At 38.2% G+C, this 22266-nt stretch overlaps 1 protein-coding gene across 1 annotated transcript in view; it reads left to right on the top strand.

Annotated features, from left to right (window-relative positions):
- Positions 1-20628, top strand: part of Samsn1 (SAM domain, SH3 domain and nuclear localization signals, 1) — a 50380-nt gene extending 29752 nt beyond the window's left edge. Inside the window, exons 4-8 of the mRNA NM_130821.2 lie at positions 345-474; positions 3279-3430; positions 6424-6630; positions 9105-9255; positions 20429-20628. Coding sequence (NP_570834.2) covers positions 345-474; positions 3279-3430; positions 6424-6630; positions 9105-9255; positions 20429-20628 — 840 coding nt within the window. The remainder of the gene's footprint in view (positions 1-344; positions 475-3278; positions 3431-6423; positions 6631-9104; positions 9256-20428) is intronic.
- Positions 20629-22266: the final 1638 nt, after the last annotated feature.

The following is a 22266-nucleotide window of genomic DNA, read 5'->3' as shown; positions in this document are numbered from 1 at the left end:
TGCACTTTAGCAGAAAAAGCATTCATGCCAATACATCTAACGTTTCTGATTAAGTATTCTTGATATGATGATATTCATCTTTATTTCCAAAAAAAATAGACCATAATAATTGCAATTGAATTCCACAATAAGCAATGTCTCGTGGAGGGAATTTTCCCAAGTATCCTCTAAACTGTTTTCCTAGAAAATAAACTGAAGATTAATGACTCTCATATTTTATGCTGATGTATTCATGAATGTTTTATTGTTCAAATGTGTCTTGGTTCTTGAGTCAGTGCACACAGTGAACATCTCCATGGAAATCTGATCTGCACGCTTAACCTTTGATCCATTTTCTCCTGAAGGAGGAGGAAATTAGAGAGGAAACCCTCCAGTATCGGAACAGTGATCCCATGATTGGAACACGTACAGAGAAGATCTCTCTTAAAGCCAGCGACTCTATGGACAGTCTTTACAGTGGGCAGAGCTCATCAAGTAAGGCTAATGTGTAAGAGGCGTCACTGTAGACATGGAGCCTGGGATAAGCTAATTAAAAAGAGGGAATGGTCAAACAAACAGGAAGTTGTTTCTCAAGTTAGAAACAGATATGCAGATACTTGATAATAGAAAAGTCAGAAAGGTGGGGTACATTGAATAAACATGGACTTACTATCAATTGTGATGCATAGCACAACATAGTTTTGATGTTATAGCCTACAGTGTTCTTGTGAAAATGCCTCAAAAAGTTGTGTTACATAATGAAACCTGGTATCAAAATTGTATGCTCTGAAAACCTAGTGTTATCTTGATTCAAAAGACATGAAATTATTTGAAATAGAGAAGTGGAAATTTGTTTTTTATTTTCCTCCTTTCTTTGATATTTTTCTTTCTGTTTTTGTTCCTTCTCTCCTTCCTTGTTGCTGTAAATATTTTTTAAAAAATCCACCATCCCACTCTAGTGCCAGCTCCAGTAAGCCACATGGCATCTGCGGGGTATTTCATCTTAAAGAGCAAAGCATCTCAGACCACTTGCTATCTCATGCTGCCACAGGCTACTCTCTGAGCCCTGAAGCAGCCTCACTCTTGCAACTCAACTGGCTTTCTGTGGACTCTGCTCACATTCCCAGCATCTGCCCCCTGTGGTTACAGTCACAACTCCCAGTAACCTATTAAAATCAAAACTCAAGGGGTTGGGGATTTAGCTCAGTGGTAGAGCGCTTGCCTAGGAAGCGCAAGGCCCTGGGTTCGGTCCCCAGCTCCGAAAAAAAAAAAAAAAAAAAAAAAAAAAAACAAAATCAAAACTCAATAAGCTTGTAATTTAGCAATCAGACTTATATCTTAAATTCTCATCCCACAAAATGTCCACACAATAAACTTACAACCAATTGATAATAACATAAACTGCTCACCTAGATAAGATAATTGATTTATAAAAATCCATCCCTTATGAAATATTCATAACTACCTGTGACCCTTTAAGGCCACACTGATCTGGGTCATCCTTCTCCCTCCTTTCTGTCTTTCTTTCTGTCTTTCTTTTTGTTGTTCTGTCTTTCTGTTTTTCTTTTCTGTCTTTCTGTTGTTCTTTCCTTCTTTCTTTCCTTCTTTCTTTCTTTCTTTCTTTCTTTCTTTTTCCTTCCTTTCTTCCTCTCTCTCTCTTTCCCTCTCTCTCTCTCTCTCTCTCTCTCTCTCTCTCTCTCTCTCTCTTTCTATCTCTCTCTCTCTCTCTCTTTCTTTTTCCCTGCTTTTCTGCAAAGGACAGGACTTTTGCCTCAATTCTGTCATTTCTATTCACTGTTAGTGTGTGGAGACTGAAGCAGTGAGTACTATTGTGTGATAGATATGTCACCAGTGGGGTGGGAAAGGAGATTAGCAGGAACTATATAAGGAGTGCGGAATCAACACTGATATTGGTCTAAGAAGGATATTACTTAATATCAGCTACATTTTCTGCTACAATAGCGACAAGAAGGTACTGACAGTGCTGGCGCTTTATATATTTTATAATGGTTTATCAGTAAACCATTGTAGTTTCTCCAGTCCAGTCTCTTCAAGACTTTTAAATGGCACTGCAAAGATTATTTTCCACTTGTTTTTAAATCAACTACTTCTGTTATTCAAAGATGGCTGAGAAAGAGCAGATGTTCTGAATACTCTCAATTTTCTTATTATTAGCTATAGAACAGGTATTTTGTGGTAAAAAGCTAATGCAGAAACATTTGGAAGGTGTAGTCTGTGTGTGTGTGTGTGTGTGTGTGTGTGTGTGTGTGTGTGCGTGTGTGTGTGTGTGTGTGTGTGTGATTCAGATTTCATAATTATCCAGTTCTGCTGTAAGTTTTCAAATTCAAGTGTGTGACACTGAATGTGAGAACTTTATTATTCCACTATGGCATGCAGAACCAGCACCCACGCATTAATTCAGAAGGGAGGCATGGGGAGACAAGTGCTTCATTTACATGCTCCATTTCTCTTCACACCCAATGTGGAACTTACAGGACTTTTGCCTTATTTCAAAATTCCTAGTAGTGAAACAACAGCTCTTGCCTCCTACGGCAGCAAAAGGTCAGCTGAGGAGGAAGTGAGGAGGCCATGAGTGTGGGAGAAACAGCTAAGCACTTTCACTAACAGAAAGGAAGAAAAATGGAGCAAGATGGAATGTTCTCTCTGATTGCTTTGCTTGTTTTTGGTTTTTCCCAACTGAAGTTCAAGATCAGAGGGGAAGGGAAGCAGAAGATAAGCGTTCGGGCAGTGTAGGGTAGTGTGGGGGTTCACACATTTGGACAACTCTCCTCTCTTCCCTCGTGGCAAACCAAAGGGTCGCCTTTGATAGGCAAAGATGGCCTTTGGCACACAGCAAGAATTCTGGGAAAGACTTTTATTACAATTATGTAAGTTGTATGAAACCCTGAATGTCATGGGTTGACCATCTATGATCAATAACAACACAAAAGGATTAAACGGTTTCTATTGAATTCTTTCTTAGTTTTCAACTCTGAAATTACCTGTCTAGGTCAAAGGATAAACCTATACTCCAAATTAGCAAGTGGGCATTGTTTAATGCCCTCTAAGATAGATGAGAGCCAAATGGGGAGATCACCCAAAAGAAGATAGTACTGGGATAAGGATTGGCAAGAGTACATACAGACTGGCAGAGAAGGAGTCAAAACGAGGTCAGAAGAAGGTCCCTGAGGGAATGTGACTGAGAGCTACATAAGGCTGGCATCCTTTGCTGTAGTCTGAGGCAATGGTACAGGAAGCTAAAAACCTTGGCTAAGAACCTTTACCCTTTCCTTTATCAGGTGGGATAACAAACTGTTCAGATGGAACAAGCAATCGGGACAGCTTTCGACTGGACGACGACAGCCCCTACTCAGGGCCATTCTGTGGCCGTGCCCGAGTGCACACAGACTTCACACCAAGTCCCTATGACACAGACTCCCTTAAAATCAAGGTGGGCCAACATTACCTATGCTTCCTGGTTTGCCAAGCGCTAGTTGCATGCTATACTTTAGGGACTAAAGGAAGTTGGCAGTAAGGATATATGTTCTTTCCATACAGTAAGTTGGACTAGCTCACAGTGTGAAAAGTTTGAACTTAGTGCAAGCCATTGGTCTACTGTGGCTATTAGCATAATAAATTCAGAGTCTGTGGGGCAGAGATGAATTGTCTGGAGTTTTCTGAACTCTGCAACTCTCAGAAGTAGGCCGCTAGACATGCCCACCTGATACATACTAGAGTAAAAATAATGAAGCAAAAGAGAGGGAGAAAAGCCAGAACTATCTAGCAGGAACTGAGCAGAGCAAAAGCTGGGGGAACCAGACTTGCCTAGATCTTTTATTTTTTATTGGTTATTATGTTTATTTACATTTCAAATGTTATCCCCTTTCCTGATTTACCCACCTCAAATCCCCTATCCTATCCCCCCTTCACCTACTTCTGTGAGGGTGCTTCCCCACCCACCCATTCCCATCTCAGAGCCTTGGCATTCCCCTACACTGTGGCATTGGCATCCGGACCTTCACAGGATCAAGGGCCTCCCGTTCCATTGTTTCCTAAGTGATTTGCCATGAGCAACCAGAACTTCTTTCCCTAATAATAACCGCTTCCCAAATTTCTTCTTAAAACAAATTTCCCTCAACTCGGAAGCTTCAAATAACACATATTTATTCAATTACAGTTTTGTAGGGCATAAACCTAGGTAAGTAAAACTCAGCTGTTTTCTGTACAAGGATACCCCTGACATAAATCAGGCTGCCAAATTAAACTGTGATATCCCCGAGACATGAAGTCCTTCTTTAAGGTCCCATGATGTTGGTAGAATGCAGTTTCTCATATTTCCCTATTAAATTATATCCACGTGGCACTGTTGTGGTTCTTTGGAGCTCTCAGAGGACACAATGAAGATCCCACAGTTACCAACGGGGAAGGAAACTGATTGAGTCTTTGTCTGGGCTAGCTGTCAGCTTCAATAAAATGTGCAAGTGTAAAAGATATGATATGCAAGACCTTGAAATTAAATGTGATAGGAAAGACACAGTAAAGACTCACCACTCCTAGAAACTCTTCAGTGCTTCTGGGGAATTTGCACATCTCCTTGGTGTTTTGTACCTGGCTTGCCATTTCATTTTCTCAAGTAAAAAGTGGAAACAACAAGACCCACACCCAGACAGACATACATACAATCCCAAATCAGAGAGACCATCTTTTAATCACACTCTATTCTAAATGGCTAACAATTACACGGTTTTACATCAATCATACATTCACAGACCAGCAGGACAATAGATATTTAAGCAAATATTGGGATTGATCGCATGTTTTGGGGATGTAAAGTTATATCTCAAATGAGGAATTATGACTCTTACAAATATGCACTTATTTGCACAGAAATCATACTTCTTCATAAAGAAATATTCCCAGGAAAATTTTTACTGTTCCAATAACTGCAATGTGACCAAATATAATTTTAGATAGAAATACAACACGCTGGTTGGTTTGGCCACATCAATGTGCCTACTTCATTTTTCTATGGAAACTTTAATAGTTATGGTCTTTTGGGGAGTGGTTCTACATAATGTTATTGATATCAGAAATTTTGCAGAATCCCAGTGAGGTCATCATGTTACCTGGGAAATGAGGGTCCCTGCGTGGAGTTCTTAGTCCCCTTAATAAAATAATTTCAGAATGGAGTCCAAAATTAAGGGAAATTTGATTATGATTTACAAAGAAAAACTCCTGTGCTGCAAACTATAGGGCTCAGGAGCTGCAGGGAAGAGGAAGAAGAAGCAGAACAGAGACACAGAGAGAGACACACCCTTTGAGTTAGCTCTGTGTAGAGGTCACCCATAGGGCAGACAAGCAGCCATGAAGTAGAGATGGACATAAGGGAAAGAATGAAGCATATTAGGGAAAGCACACTTAGAGAAGAGATGGGAACATGGAAAGGTAGAGCTATGCTTTCTAAGTAATGCAGTCCAATCTGGGCAAGTTCTGCAGCTCTGTACTAGGGTTGACAACTCAGGGAAGTTGAGTACGCTAGCTCCTTAAATAGCTCGTTATTCCTTTTTTTCCCTTGAGCATGGCTTAAGATCAACCCACTTCCCAAGAGCGATCATTTGACTAAATGATTGGCCAGACCAAATAGACTAAGTCTTATATATTTTGACATGATTGATATGTTAGGATTTAACCCCAGTCAGAGAAATAGCTTTCCCCATGGGCCTCCACAGATCCCAGCTCAGTGCTACAGTGAATGTATAGGAAGTGTGCCATCAGTTCCTCAAGAACCAAGCAGCATGCCTGTGTGAGTACTTCTGCTACATACTTAGTAAATCTTACACTTTCATTACTTTATGCAGAGTAATGAAAACAGTTTGCACGGACTTATTTTGTACTGTAAATGAGTTATGTCAGGTGAGTTAAAACCGTGGGCAGAGTCTACCGTTTCTGTCTTCCCATCTTCCCCTTTAAGAGAGCACATTGAATGATGCTTTCATACTTTAGTCCTATATTGAGTGAGGAAGGTAGAATAGAAAGTGTGTCTCCATCCTTAACTTCGTTTTGGTTCTTGAGAACTTATGCAATATCACTGTTTCTGTTTCTGTAACGTTTAAAGCAATTATCTGATATCTCATACTATTTACCCAACACATAAGTAATGAGCAGAATATAACCGTTCTTAATATAGCGTATATATTGTTCTAAAAATGTAAGTGAGTGAGATAATGTAAGGTCAAGAAAAGCATCATCAAGCATGCTGGTGTTCTCTTCACTGCATAGTGAAAACTGTCTTGAAGAAGTGAACTCCCATGAACTTCTGTAATCTTTGAAGAGTTTTTGCACATTATCCTCATTTCTCTACATTTCAGTAGTTGCTTTCTTTGTACATGTTACTGCAGCATGATGGTGCTTCAGAACTTGATATGTATTTGTCTTCATCCTTAGAAAGGAGACATCATAGACATTATCTGCAAAACACCGATGGGAATGTGGACAGGGATGCTAAACAACAAAGTGGGGAACTTCAAGTTCATTTACGTGGATGTTATCTCAGAAGAGGAAGCAGCTCCTAAGAAAGTAAAGGTGCCCAGAAGCAGTAGAAGAGAAAACCCCCAGACTCTCCAAGAATTCTTAGAGAGGATTCATCTTCAGGTTAGTAAACCTTCAGTCTGTTTGGTTTTGTTCAAAAGGCGATAGAATAGTGGAGAAGGGTGGATCATTATCTATGCAAGGATGTTAAAAATATAAGATTTATGACAAGTGAAAACCTGTTTTCCTAGAACAGCTCCGATTTCTCCTTCAATACTTTTATTATGCAAGGATAAGACTTGATGTAACACCCTTTGCACTAAACCCTGAAAGTACTTAGCAGCCAGTGACAATAGAGGTTAATGTAAAGAAATGACAATGAAACTGTATATACACACACAGAATCACACAAATATGATGAGGATATATAATATATATTATATATATAATTCATATATATATATATATATATATGACCATGAAAAATGTTTCAGTGAGAATGATTAAGAGACTAGGAAGAATATAGTGAAATCCGAGGGACTGAGAAGAAAAATGACAAGAAGCTTGAATTTTTACATAGAGAAACCAAAAGGAAGTGCAGAAAAAAAAATCATTGCAAACCAGCATCTCCAAAGTAATTCAAGAAACATTGATCACTGGTGTTGTAGTGATCACTTCAAGGAAAGATTCATTTTATAATAACTTCACTTGAACCCATTGCACCACTGGCATCCCAATCGTCTGTCCTATAGCCCTATTTTTCTTATATTAGTACGTTTTAAAGGAAATAACTCTTCCGTAATGGTAGAAAGCACCATAGAGTACAGTAGGCACTGTAGTCTCATTCCATTCACAGTCTTACATCCCATTTGTAAAATTAACTCATCAGTGCTTTCATACAGTAAGTAAATCATCAAGACAATATAAATTATGTTTCCTAACTGGTGTTTCTGAGTTACTAAGTCTTTTGGCAACCCAGTGCTTAAGTTTCTCCATGGGAAGACTGGTACTGTGTGATCCTCCTGGGAGGAAATGCACTTTGAATCCTGCCTGTAAGATCAAGAGAAAAAAAACACCTAAGGGTGTTGTTCTCAAGAAGTCAGAGTTGGTTGTGTAAGAATGGACACTTGGCTATCCTGCATTCTTCTAAATGCATCCTGCATTCTTCTAAAATGCAGTAATAAAAAAGAACTATCATTTCCCCTCCCTTTTGGTTAAAGTTTGGTTTGTAAGAAGTCTTTCCTGATTGTGGAGCCTAATTAGTGTCTCTCTTATTTGCATGTGTTTAGGGCTGAGGCTTCCTTCCTTTCTTTCTTCCTTCCTTTCTGTTTTACTTCCTTTCTTCCTTTCTTCCTATCTGTCTTTCTGTCTTTCTTTCTGTCTTTCTTTCTGTCTTTCTTTCTGTCTCTCTCTCTCTTTCTTTCTTTCTTTCTTTCTTTCTTTCTTTCTTTCTTCCATTACAAAGTACTCTGCAGTTCTTGACACACCCTCTATTCTGGATTTGGAGGCTTGACTAGATTTAAACAGTCATATCCAATTTTAGTTACTGAAATAAAGATATTGAAAGGGTGATCAGGTAAAACGGGAGGAATTTTTGAGGAAGCTTATAAAACAATTTATATAATCAATCTGTTAGAATAGGCATTATAGAAATAACACAGATAATTTATTAATGTATTTTAAACTAATATATGTTGATGCAAATAATACCCCTACTGAGGAAATACTATTATCTTCCACTCTGAGTCTTCCACCTGTAATTAAAATGTTAACTTAAAAATTAAACAGCAAGTCCGTGATCCATTAGATATATAATGCTTTTAATCAGTTAAAATGATGACCTTCCTTTGTATACAGAATTTTGTGTTTTAAGTTTATTTCTACATTTTACATTTATTTATTTATTCATTCATTTATTCATTGTGTGTAAGTTTGTGTGTGTTTGTGTGTGTGTGTGTGTGTGTGTGTGTGTGTGTGTGTGTGTGTGTGTCAGAGAAAAGCTGCAAGTGTGAATCTCTTCTTTTACCATTTTGTGTTCTTGGACCTAATTTATTTAGGTCATCAGCCTTGGAAGCCAGCACTTTCCCTACTGATCCAGCTCACCGGAGCTCATGTTCATTTTTAAGCTACACTAAAAACATAATGAGAGTAGATATTTTCATGACCAACAAACCAAAGAGAGATTGGTTCAGAAATACTTCTGTTACTTTATCTATTAGAAATATTCTATTGAAAAACTTTTAAAATGCTGTCTGTGTCCATTTAACTACATATGAAGTAAAAGTGCCAACTGGGATAAACGAATCAGCTGGTGAATGACCCACAATTTACCACTACTGTAGATTTCAGTGATTATTTCTGCTCTACATTCGCCCTCCCGAAGGTTAAAAACTTACTTTTTTTTTCTCGCAAATGCCCTTGAGTTTGTACAAACAAACTCTTACAAGAGGAATTAGTGGAAATAAAATGACCTTAGGCAAAAGTTTCATTCATGCTTTGGTTATCACATGCATTTCTATACTTACTTTTAATTCAGAGAAAATGAATATTTGATCCCTACTAGTTTACAGATTATACCTATTTCTCTCCTCCTACAGGAATATACTTCAGCATTTCTGCTCAATGGTTATGAGGCCCTGGATGACTTGAAGGATATCAAAGAAAGCCATCTAATTGAACTAAACATTGCCAATCCAGAAGACAGGGCGAGGCTCCTGTCTGCTGCTGAGAGTCTCCTGGATGAAGAAAGTAAGTGTACACTCATTCTTCCCCTCCCACTCATCACACCTTAATGTAAACAATGGACTCAGTAAAAGCAAAGCCTCTTTTCTATAACATGAAGGTATTTTTACACAATACTGGATACAACTCCAACCAAACTTTATAATTGGAGAAAAGATTTCTAGTATATTCTTTGGAAAGGAAAAGATTTCGCTGGTTCTCTTGTTTTGAATCTGCCAAGCTATTAATTTATATACAACTGGATGCCTGCATTCTCAAAGACCAAGGGACTTAGAGACAAATATTCTGGTGACAGCATGAGACATTAGTAACTAATGCCGCACATGTCTTCTTTAGCACAACACAGAGCCTGGCTCTAAGCTAATGAGCCTTCCCCACCACACAAGAAAATTCATTTCATTACCATATAGTCACATCCTGTGGGTGTTTATGTTACTCTTTGTAAATGTTATAATAGCTTGCAAAAATATTCAGCGCTCACTCATTATCAGTGATGGCTCTCTGTATTTGTAAATATAAACTGAAGATGAAATAATAAATGCAGATTCATTTATGGGTGAGTTCAAGTTATAACAGCTGGGTTTTTTAAAGAGTAGCTTTCATTTTTACAATTGCCCATTCAGAAAACGTCATTTCTATTAAATTTAGTCAAGCCTCCAAACCTGGACTTTAAGAGGTGCCAAGTACTGCAGAATATTTTGTAATGAAAAAAAAGAAAAAAAGAAGTCTCAGCCCTAAATACATGGAAATAAGAAAAAAATACTAGTTAGACTCCTCAGCTACATATGCATAGTTGTTGTTATTGTTGTATGTTCTTGTGAACAATAATTCTACATGGAAGGTTTGGGAAACATGGTGAGAGAGAGAGAGAGAATGGACTCTAACCTCAAAGCTTAAAAATAATTTAAACCATCCAATCTCTTTCAAAAATAATACTACCGGTGGCTTTTCATTGCTTTCTTCAAACATGTAAATGTAGTAACATCCCAAGGTCTACACATTTATTTTGTCCTCAGTGTTGTTCCTGCTCAGACAGAAAATGAACTTCTCTGTTTTATTTGAGAATCTGAGGCAGAAAGTGCCTTGTGTCTCAACCTCAAGTTCCTAGTGATTTCCGAGTGAGGAATTCCAACCCAGTGTTTGGGAAGCAGTGCTGGTTTTCCTAGCACTGCAAGAAACAGCTCAGATAGTGAGCAGGAGGGACTCGTATATAGCACCCTGCCCTGTTGACTTTTTCGTGAGTTATCCTGTGCCTGATTTCATGTGTTCTATCAAACTGAGGCATCATCTATCTATATCTGTTTCATGTGGAATAGGAGTTAGTGTATTTCTTGAGACACTTTCTTATTTTTTTCACACTTGCAGTCTTGGGGGCCTGCACAGATATTTATCCTTCTCGTACATCTATGGCGTGAATGACTAACCCATGCAAGAAGAAATGGTTGCAGGCTTTGGTATTTTAAGTTTTATTTCTGGGGACTTAAGAGCACAGAAGGAGGATGGAGGCAAACAGCAGTCAAAGAGTGACATAGAGAGACAGCCCAGATAAAATCAGCCTTTGTGAATTGATGAGAGATACCTCTCAGGCACACACAGCTTCATTTCCATCCTGTCATTTTAGTCCATGACTCCTCACTGGACACTGTGAGCTACGAAACTAACTCTGTAGGTTCCTCATGTTGATCCTGTGTAGTGGCATAGCCAAGAATCTCCAAAAGAATGTGAGCATGAAGTGCGAAGAGAAGGGTCATCTCTAGATGTTTGAAAATAGTTACTGTTCTCCTACAATTCAAAACATCTCTCTTGTCTTATTTCCAACTGGTGAAAATATTCAGAAATAAATTTTGAAGGAGTAAAACAAGTAGATAAGGAGGAGAGGTGGGGCTGTGGTCCAAAGCACTGTTGGAAAGCTCAGAGTTCCATCCTGTGGGGTGCAGCCCAGTAAATATAAAATGATAAACATTTAAAAATGGAAAATTTCTGCTACTTCATCCATTTCCAAAAGAATATTATTCAAGCATTCTGGCTCCGGGAGCGAGCACAAATTAAACTCAGTACTCAGTAGGCTAAGGCAGGAGGATGGAGAGTTTAAGGTCAGTTTATTTATACAGATTGCTATTGGGTTTGAGACGAGAGAGAGGGAGAGAGAGAGAGAGAGAGAGAGAGAGAGAGAGAGAGAGAGAGAGTCAGAGACAGAGACAGAGAAATAAAATTGGATAAAATTGGTGTTGTGTTGAAGAAAACAGGCAATACCATCAGAGCATCTTCTCACAGAGAAGAAGCTACTGCAAGCTGTCTTGCAGCAGGGTTTGTGATGTGAAGGGCATGGGTACCGGGCAAGCAGTATTCAGAAGGAGCCAACAAAGGGAAGGCAGAGTCACCCATGACCACTCCACTTCTCCATCTGTATCTCTCATTATCTGTCTATGCTAGTCAGAGAAGAATGGCTTACAGAGGTAACAATTTGAGAGCTGGATGCAATTTTATCAATATCTGACCCAAAAACATTAGCTTTCAAGGTAGAGAAACTAAAGAATGAATAGTTGATTTTCTGAGCCCATATATCTGGGACTTAGTCCTCCAGACCTCTGAGATTATATATGTTCCAGACTTTCCTGGTCTTTGAAAATAAAACACCGTTGTCTAAAAACATTGTGTGGCATTCACTGTTAGGCATACAAAAAGGACAAATCCTAGAAATGACTTCCTTGTACAAGACTTTAGACTGTGGTACTTGAAAGTCAAGAAGAGCCTCTGGATAAGCATACACACCAAGACTCTAAGTTTAGGGGACAAACTATAGAGAAATGCAAATTTGTCTTGTGTCGCTTTCAACCCACGGCTCTGAGGTTATTCTTATTTGAACCTTGTGGTGTAATGTTAGAATACACATGTCAAAAAAGATGCAGTTCATGTGTTAGGCTTCTCTGACTGTAACTTATTTATCTTATATGAAACTGCTTCACCAAAGAAATAAAGAGGAATGACTTGCATTTGTTGATAAGATAGTGAATTCTGATGACGTAGCGGCCATGCTGCTGCGGGCTTATTTTTATCTCTCTGACTTTGTGAATCACATCTTCTACAACCAAGCTGAAGAGGAAATGCACAACCTTCATGATCCTTGAATGATAAAGACCTTGAATATATGGTGATATAAAAATGCAAAAGCATTAAAAAGCAAAACAAAACAAAACAACAAACGCATTTCCCAGTCAGACTAAAAATAGCTCTTTAAAAATAACGGGCCACATAAATTACCCTCATTTTATGCATGTAACTGAGGGGCTATGATTGAATCCAAACAGCCCAGCAAGGCCAGCAAATGCCTATGTTTTTCCATTGTTAGGCTGAACATTTGGAGAGTTTGGGCTTTTCCAGTCCTTCAAGATAAAAATTAAGCAAACTGGGAGTGTGTCTTGAGTATTAAAACCTTATGATAAGCCCTGTGTGAATCTTTAATATATCGGGAGTTTGAAGAGGAGAGGAGAAAGGACAAGGTGTGGGGGTGAACAGCAATTTAAAATTTGAGAGGAAAAAAACAACTTTTAATTTCTCTTGGCCCAGAAATAGATAGGACTGCTCTCACTTTGACCTTTAAAATGTAAACTGGATTAGATATTTTAGGCCCCTGCGTGGCAAGAGGCACAATTCTTCCCCATCTAGCTGATGGAAGGCGTAGTTGAGAGGTATTCAAGCTGATCACAGGGTTACTGCTAGAGGACAATGATGACTTCGGGGTTCTGCAGTCCCAGTGGGACAATCAGAGATATTCAAAATTCACTCCCACTTTACATCATCACTGAATAGAATAAGCTCATTGGTTCTTTCACTTGGGAATGTAAAGTATGACAAAAAGGGGGGGGGTCTGTGACCCAGGTCACAGAATGAAAAATGTAGGATGTTTACTTTGTGCTTATAAGGATTCCTGTATTTATGATGGGATTTCTTAAAAATTTAATTTAACTTATTTTTTTTACTTATTCACTTTACATTTCTCACACTGCCCACCTCCCCATTACCCCTCCCACATTCCCCCTCTTTGAGCTGGTGCTGACCCCCAACCTATCTTCCCATCCTGGCAATTCAAGTCCCTGTGAGACACTTCCTCTCCCAGTGAGGCCACACTTGACAGCTCAACTAGAAGAACATATCCCACATATGGTCAATAGCTTTTGGGATAGCCAATACTCTAATTGTTCAGGACTCACAAGAAAGCCAAGCTGCACATCTGCTACATATGTGTGGGGAGACCTAGGTCCAGCCCGTTTATGTTCTTTGGTTGGTGGTTCAGAAACTGAGAACCCTAAAGTTCAAGATTAATTGAAATCTGTTGGTCTTCCTATGGGCTGCAATTCTTCTTATTATTCTTCCTTTAAAATTAGTCTCTGCTTTGAGAGGAAATATTTCCATCAACTTGAAGAGAATGGTGTGTGTGTGTGTGTGTGTGTGTGTGTGTGTGTGTGTGTGTGTGTGTGTGTGTGTTTTCCTGGAGGTGCTTTACAAATAAACTTTTAATGCCCCATTATCTTACTTAGAATTATTCCTTAAAATAAAATAGTTAATTGCTGTTCATAGTATATAGTTTCCTTTTCTCCTACACAGTTTCTTTCTGTACTTTTGGAATTATGCTGATGTCTCCTAAAATATGTCTACCAAAATATGTACAACGGTCCTTAGGGTAAAAAGGTGATAGAAATATCTTTCTTTCTTACATTCAGGGCTAATTAAATTTTAAATTGAAAAATAATAGAAACAAAATAAGCCGACTTCCCGGAATTGCGACTGCGCATATTTTAGGCACTTGTAAATTTTGATTTCGGTGCCAAGTGAGGAGGAAGGGTAAAGGGTGGGTTGTGTGCCAGGTGGTTGGCACCGGCTGTGGTCACAGCAGCTCCTCATTGCTCTACCACCCCCAGTTGTGCCTTCCTGCCTGCCCAAGTTGATGCAGAGCAAATGGGAGGGCCCTGTCAGGAGCTGGAACACGTTCTGCCAGAGGGGAGATTTGTGGTGATGCCAGAAAGTCGTCCAGCAGTTGGTCCAACGGCTTGCCAGTCTATCCTGGTGTCTAGCTCCCGACACGTGTACCTGGGTTTTGTAACCCACCTGGCGTATAATGTGATTTTTGATTAAAAAAGATACACATTTTAGAAAAGATACAATGATTGTTCACATAAATGATTAGAGGAGACAGAGAGCTGTTTTATTGGTATTTGTTTACACACACACACACACACACACACACACACACACACACACACACTTTAATATATTTTCAGTCAGACCTGTTTGACTTTAGGATGTAATTTCTTCAGATGTATTTTTATCGTTACTATCTGAGGTTTCAATGATTACAAATAGAATATTCTACGCAATAAAAGTAAATTGAAATCAAAGCATTTTTACCCTTTCTTTAGAGAGTAATTTCTAGTGAGAGGAATTTTCACATCCGTCATTTAAAAATTACTATAAGGTTTTTCTCCTCTCTCTCTCTCTCTCTCTCTCTCTCTCTCTCTCTCTCTCTCTCTCTGTCATACTAGTTTTTATTCTACAGTGTGATTGTGACTAAGCCTAGGAATGGCTTTGAAATGATCACCTCAGTCAAACAAGATGAAATCTTCTAAAACATGTGCCTTTCTAAAGCTCCCAGTACTGCTTCTTATCTAGGAGGGGGCTAACAAATGCTTACAGACTTGATATATACTGAGTGAGGATTTGAAGTAAAGAGACTTACAAATAATGAGGAAGAGTTTTGCCTGGTGATTTAAAGTGATGTTGCCTCGAGCAACGCCCTCCCCTGCCACGCCTCCCACATGTAGCGATTCCACAAATAGGCAAATGAAAGTTTGGTATGTGATCGAGATTTATTTCATGGATATGCTAGTGATATATGTGTGTGTGTGTGCAAACACTTTATGGAAAGCAACTGTACATACCATTGAAGTTTTAATATATAGCAATTCAAGGTATAGGATTTTTCCATTAAAGTTACCAAAAAGGATTGCTTAAACAATAGTAGATCTAGTTAACATTCTACAAATTAGTTTGTTGCGAGAATTAAGACACCCTACAACAAAGTACTTTGAAGACATTAAGAGCCTCATCCTGGTCTTTGTACTGATATGAACATATGAACATAACATTAAATGACCCGTCTTTATTGTTGTTGTGGCTAAGTCAATGACATGAGGAAACTTGAGGAAGAAACTTAAGGGATTTTGTCTTAACAGTTTGAGACTATAGAATTGCCAAGTTTTGTTGTTAGGGACTCAAATGAAGCTCAATCCTGAATGGGTTTGTGACTACCCTAAAATGTGTCCATCTGTTTCTCTTCAGTGGTGATGGAGCCACAGAAAGACTCATAAGGCCATGCAGTGCCATCATTTCCTTCAAGAATTCATAAAATCCCCTTTGGTCATCTTCAGTTTTAATTTAACTCTCCATTAATAACTTACTTTGGTCAGGATTTGAGGATCACAGAATTGTTTCTTTTGTTTCATTTTGTTTTTTAACATTTAAAGTAGTTAAGTGAAAATTCTGGAAAATTTAGGTAAAAAAACTCTGAAAGGTCAAACAAAACCACGGAAGTTCTTGCTTTCACTGAAACTTAAACTTTAAATATTATTATTAATAATTATTATTATTATTATTATTATTATTATTATTATTTCCCCTCTCCCCTTCCTTCCAGTTCCTTGCCCCCACCTCCTCTCTACCTGTCCCCTCCCACCACTTCTCCTCCATTTCCCTTCAGAAAAGAACTGGCCTCTGATGGTTATCCACCAAACATGATATATCATGTTGTGATAAGACTAGACATCTCCCCACATATTAAGACTAGACAAGGCAACCAAGTATGAGGAAAAGGATCCCAGAAGTAGCAACAGAGTCAGGGGCAGCCCCTCCTACCACTGTTAGAAGTCCCACAAGAAGACCAGGCTGCAGAGTTTAACAAGTTTATGGAAGGCCTGGGGCAGACTCCTGCAGGCTCCCCTCTATCGGTTCAGTCTCTGTGAGCCCTTATGAGCCAGGTTAATGGTTCTCTGGTTTCTCTTGTGGTGTCCTTGACCCCCTGGCTCCTACAATCCTTCTTCCCAGCAGGAGTCCCAAACTCTCCCTGATGCTTGGCTGAAGGTGTCTCCATCTGCTTCCATTAGACCCTTACCCTGTTTAATGTGTCAGACTAGGGAGGACTGATTTCCTTAGAGACCGCGATACTCTTCCTAGGATCTAGCTTTATGCCTTTAAAGTGTTCTTCACTTTAGGTATAATTGAGGCTGCCTGCACTTAATTAATTAAATGTCATAACTCCAATATAATTATTTTATGATAATTATATTAGCTGTCTTATGTCTTAATTACCATGATATTTTTCAACATTGATGACAATCATGGACCAAATATAATTCTCTAAAATTTTTGTTAGAAAATAAAATATTTTCTAAATAATCTTTTCTTAACATAGTAATTTCATTTTCATTATGTATCACATAAAACCAATTCTAAAGTTTATTGTGGCTATTGATTGATTGCAATAAGAGAAACATAACTGTAATTACTAATAATTCAGTATACTCACATTTGAAAATGCATGGCCATTGGGAAATTTGCAAACCATTCTGTGGCTATATTGAATAAAATATACTATTTTAACTTTTCCAGTATCTAAAAATAAATAAAAATATTGTAGATATCCAAGAAAAAACAGAAAATCCACCTAATATTTGAATACTTGTTTATTAATTGTATGAACATATGCTCTTATATAGACTGAATAACATAGTGTAGAAAATATGTGTTATTTTGTTGTTTTGTTTTATTTTTAACATATCACTAGAAATTTTTTAGTATGTACAGATACACTCAGAAGTACTCTGGGAAGTCCATAATTTGGGCATTAAACTGTTTCTTTGTACAATGTGTTATTTGCCCGGTTAGCTGAGATGATTAGACCACAGGACATAGCTGACACAGGTTGTGTTTTCCATTTCTAGGTAGGCCAGTTAGGTCTGCTCTATTTTGCTGACACGTGAACACTCTAAATGACTTAGAAAGATAATATGAATACATTACTGTGAGTTTATTCTCTCTGTAGGCAGAAAAGAAAACCCAAACAAATAAAATAACAATGGAAGCCTTGTTATTTATACCTAAAGTAAGACCAGCATTTCTAGCAATCTCTGACATTAGTGTCGAGATGAAAATGAGGAGGAAATCTGGCCATCTAAGTGTAAAGCTGGGGTACTTAGGAGCTGTCCTCTCTGCGGAGCTGTATGATGACCTGCCTTTTCTTTTTATAGTTACAGTTGAGGGGCTCCAGCTGCTAACCTACCTGGAATTATTGCATGCCTGGTGGGAGGCATCTGAGGAGAACAGTCATGTTTTCACTTGATGAGGAAACCATTAGCAAATCACTGCTGTTCTGTAAATTACTGGAATGCTTAACGTTCAGACTGAGAAACGACTTTCTTTTTTCATAAAAATTGCAGAAAGGGCTCTCACAGTCACAAACTTGTATTTAAAGCAAAGCCACTCCTACAGTTCAGAGCCAGGGAGAGAGCAGTTCTCAGGTAGAAACCAAATGTTCTTTCGTTACTAAAACAATGGATGAGTGTTCCGGGAAGATCAGCTTCATGCACTGTTTTGTGGTCATCTGTGGTGAATGTGTAGAAGCTTCTGAGGATGAAAACAGAAGTTAAGTGTTTTCTTTTGCTTTGTTTTTGAAAGAGAAGAGTAAATAATTTTGGAAATCAGAGGCGTTTGAACCTCAGTTGTCCATCTTCAGAACTGTGTCACAAATTTTCCTCAACCTGGACAGGACAGGGGGCCAAGAGTAAAAGGTTCTCATGATTCCAAGTTTTGCTTAGAATTTCATTCTGAACAAAAGTAACTAAGGGCTTTTCCTTTTACATTGGAGTAATAAACCAACACTTAATATGAGCAAACATGGCCTTTTTTCCACAGCAGGACTAACGGGATGATAACCCGAATAAGGTGGTCTCTACTAATGTGGAAACTAGGAGTAGAAACTAGTCAGGCTAGCTTTCTCCAAAAGTGACAGTAAAATGGAACGCAGAGCTGTATCTTTCTTTTCATAGCATGAAATGAGAAGGCAGAGGACAAAAACAACGCCTGAGAAAGTGAGGACCAGCCGCCTGTGTAGGAGGCATCATCTGGCAAAAATAGGAGGAGAAGCCCTTGGTCCTGTGAAGGCTTTTTCTCCAGTGTAGGGGAATGCCAGGGTGTTGAGGTGGGAGGGTGCATCCTCATAGAAGCAGGGGGAGGGGGAACAGGGAAAGGAGATAATACTTGAAATGTAAATACATAAAATATCCAATAAAAATGCAAAAAAAGGGATGACCACACAGGGCTGCCGTCCACAGAGGAGGACTTGGAAATACAGGTGACCGATCTTCATTGAGTCCACTGAAATCAATCTTCCCTGACTTAAGGGTCTTTGCGAATAAACAGCAAATACTGCACGGTAGATGAATTTTTGATCAAACTATTCACACCACCAGACTTCAATGGCAAAATACCAGGAAACTTGAAAGTTGTAGCAAACATTTACCAGGAGAATATTATTTATATATTAAAAAGTCTATTGATATTATCTATCAGGAATAATTTATTCTGGAGAACGGGATAAATGTGGGTTTATGGTTTAAAAATAAAATCCAGGAAAGGGTTAAAGGAGCTAGTGTGTTTCATTTTGAAGAAAAATAGACCAGGAAGTGGTTTCCGTTTTTCTGAGCAAGTATATATAATGAAACTGCAGAATCAGAAAATATCTATTTTCTCAATTCATCTTTAAGTGTCACACATAACTACCACCATTCTGATACATGAAAGGGAACTTATTTCCCTACATACACAGGTACCCAGTCACCAGGGCTCAGTTCTCGTGTCTGTCAGAGGTTAGTGAGGATTCAGTAGATAGATGGCAGAGAATAAACAAACAGTGTCAAGATGAAACCTAGACAATGCTCTTGAAAAACATGTAAGATGAAGACAGATTCCTAAAAAGGACTTAATTAGCACTAGGTGAGTCAATTGAAAACACTGAAACTTGGCTTTATTTTCTTCTGACTGGAATTGGATGAGTGCAGGACAATGCGATTATGAATTTACAGCACAGTTTTGGCCTCAGTTACAAATCTACATGCTTGCATGTCCCAGTGTGGGAGAAGTGAACTGACAAGTGGCGAATCCCAGCTCTTAGGTGAAATCAAAGGATGTGCTGGTGATGTTGTCAGAGCTAAGAGATGACAACGAGAGATTCGTTTTCAGTCTGGAGGACTTGGCTCAAGATAAAGCAAAATGTCTATCTGTAGTATCAAAGAGGACAAACGTCCCATTGACAGAGAGAAAGCCAATGATAAAGGAACCCTGAAAGAAGTCACATTATAAAAAAGTTGCCTAGGATTTGTAGAGATACATTTTGTTCAAGTTCTAATAGTCTTTATTTTAAAATGTAATACTATTTTGGTATGTAAAAGTGCTTTAGTGAATCAATCATGAAATAAACTATTGTTAGAATTACAAAGGTGCTAAGACAAACTAAAGTTTTATAAAGTACTTCTGGGAAATTTGGAATCATACTCAAAAATCTGCCTCTTTTCCTTATGTTTATTTTTATGGTGAATGCAGATGTAGGACAATTTTGGATATTTCAAATAGTACTAGCTAAATTCCAAGTTTTTGGAAACCTGCTATATAGTTGCTCACAGTGAGTAATCTTTTAGTTACATATCCACATATTCATAATTCCAGAACGGTTCATCAAAATCACTTGGATTATACTTCAAGCTACATATGAATTTTTCTAATGATCCCTTAAGATATATTTGGACAGGCGTCTCTCATGCTGTGCATACAATCTGCTTTCTTTGGCAACATACTATTAATGTAAACGGAGGGTCCATATTGGACTTTGCTCATATAGGCAATTCACATGGATAACATGAAACTAAAAGTGAAGAGTTTCTGACATCCAAGAGTTTGAATGTCTGTGTGTACCGATCTTGTTTATAACCAATTAGTGGGTATTTCGTTCACAGGAGTTTCCACTGTAATAAAGGCAGTATTGGAATAAGCTAAGTAGGACAATGCTTGAAGGTGACAGTCATAGAAAAGTTTCCATGGCTCTTCGTAACCAGGGCACCTTTTCCATTTACAGCTGCCGCGGAGCATGAAGAGGAACCTGTGCCTCTGTCCTCAAACCCAGACATCTTGAGTGAATCACAGTTAGATGACTGCCCGAGGGACTCTGGCTGTTACATCTCATCAGGAAATTCAGATAATGGCAAAGAAGATCCAGAGTCCCAAAGTCTGCCTGACATGGTACAGAAGATTTCCATCACGGAGCCCAGTGACTGAACACACACCCTCGTGTCCACACCCACAGCTGAATCCCATTCGAGCTTTTTGTCTGCTACGGGAGCCAATGGAGGGGTTCCAAATGCATCCCAATGGGCAAGGGGTTTAATCTGAATGACTGGACTTGCAAATTTGTATCTCTCAACCATGAGTGAGGGTGCATACAACGTATATTTATTAAATCCTGTGTGTTAAAGTTTACCTACCTATATTAGAAAAAAGATATAATGCAAGCCCCTGTGTGGTATATACTTATTTGCCTTTATGTCGTAAGTGTAAAAAATATAGACATGGAGACCATGTACTAATATATATTATTGAATATGTTGTAGAAGGAGTTTCAGTTGAACTAATTTCTATGGGTAGAATATGTACTCATTTTTAATTACTAGGAAAGTGGATATTGAGACTAGAGACTTTGTTTTATTGCAAGATGGAGTTTTAGTAACAATTTTCTGTTTGTTTCTTCACTCTGTTATCTGATATGCAGATAGAGTTAACAATTTTCTATGTGTTTGGTCTAGTAAACATAGTTGCCGAGATGTTATCTTTATATGTAAATATTTTTAAAATTTTGTATGCTATAATAATAATAATAAAATAAACTATGTACATATTATATTTGCTAGACTAAAGTTATTTAAAGTATTTTAATATTATAATTTAAAGAAAGTTTCTATTAGACCATGTTGTACATACCTAGTCAGTCCTAGGTAACACAGTGACTTCCAAACCATCTAACTCCAGATCCATGTTACTGAACGTCCTGAATACTCCCGATTTCAGATGGATGTGCCTAAACCTTTTGTTTTACCCATAAAAATGCCTCTCTTGTTTTATTTTTACCATACCTTGTTTTTTTCTTTTTTTTGAAATGAGTTCCGCACTGAAATAGAAAGTTATTTTGTTCTTTGCTCTGCGTGTATCTTCCTCAGACAAATTCACTACTGATGTCCTGTGGATGCTACCTCTAGTTAGTCTTCCATAGTCATGACATCGCATTCATACTCAGGGCCGCCATCACATTTTGGACTCTTATGTGTCATGTAACATCTTTCCAATGAGTATCCCACCTTCAAATCCATCCCCACAGAGTCTCTAGAAAAATCTTTATGACCCCAATCAAATCATTCTACTTGCTTGAAGCATTTGATGGCCTCTCATTAATTTTAGTACAAAATGTAAATGTACTCAAGTTCTTTGCCAAGTACTTTTAACCTTTCTTAGGAGTTTTGTCTCTGACCTCCACCTTTCAGTATAGAATCTGACCACACCAATCTACTAACAAGCTTCCAAATGAATAGTTCCCTTCATGAAGTCCATGAGCTAGGTATTTTTCCAGTGCCTTTCTTGACTTTCTTTTAGTTACAGATGAATTGTCCCCCTATTTTGTCCCCAAACTACCATAAAATAGTTGCCTGATCTGTGAAAGTTTCATAAACCCCTTCTGTGTTTCCTTCTTAGTGTTTTCACATCTCTCTCTATATTGCTGGTCACAGAAATTCTGTATTTATTTACATCACAGCTGCTTTTACACAAAATCTCCTCATGACAGAATTTATTTGCATAGGCTTTTAAATACCCAGTATGTAGCCAAACCTATTAGAGAAGGTACACTTAGAAAATTGGTGCTCCAGT

The sequence above is a fragment of the Rattus norvegicus genome, chromosome 11 (assembly GCF_036323735.1).
Source record: "Rattus norvegicus strain BN/NHsdMcwi chromosome 11, GRCr8, whole genome shotgun sequence".
Lineage (NCBI taxonomy): Eukaryota > Metazoa > Chordata > Mammalia > Rodentia > Muridae > Rattus > Rattus norvegicus.
Note: the sequence above shows the minus strand (reverse complement) of the source record. Positions and strands in the feature narration are given on the sequence as shown.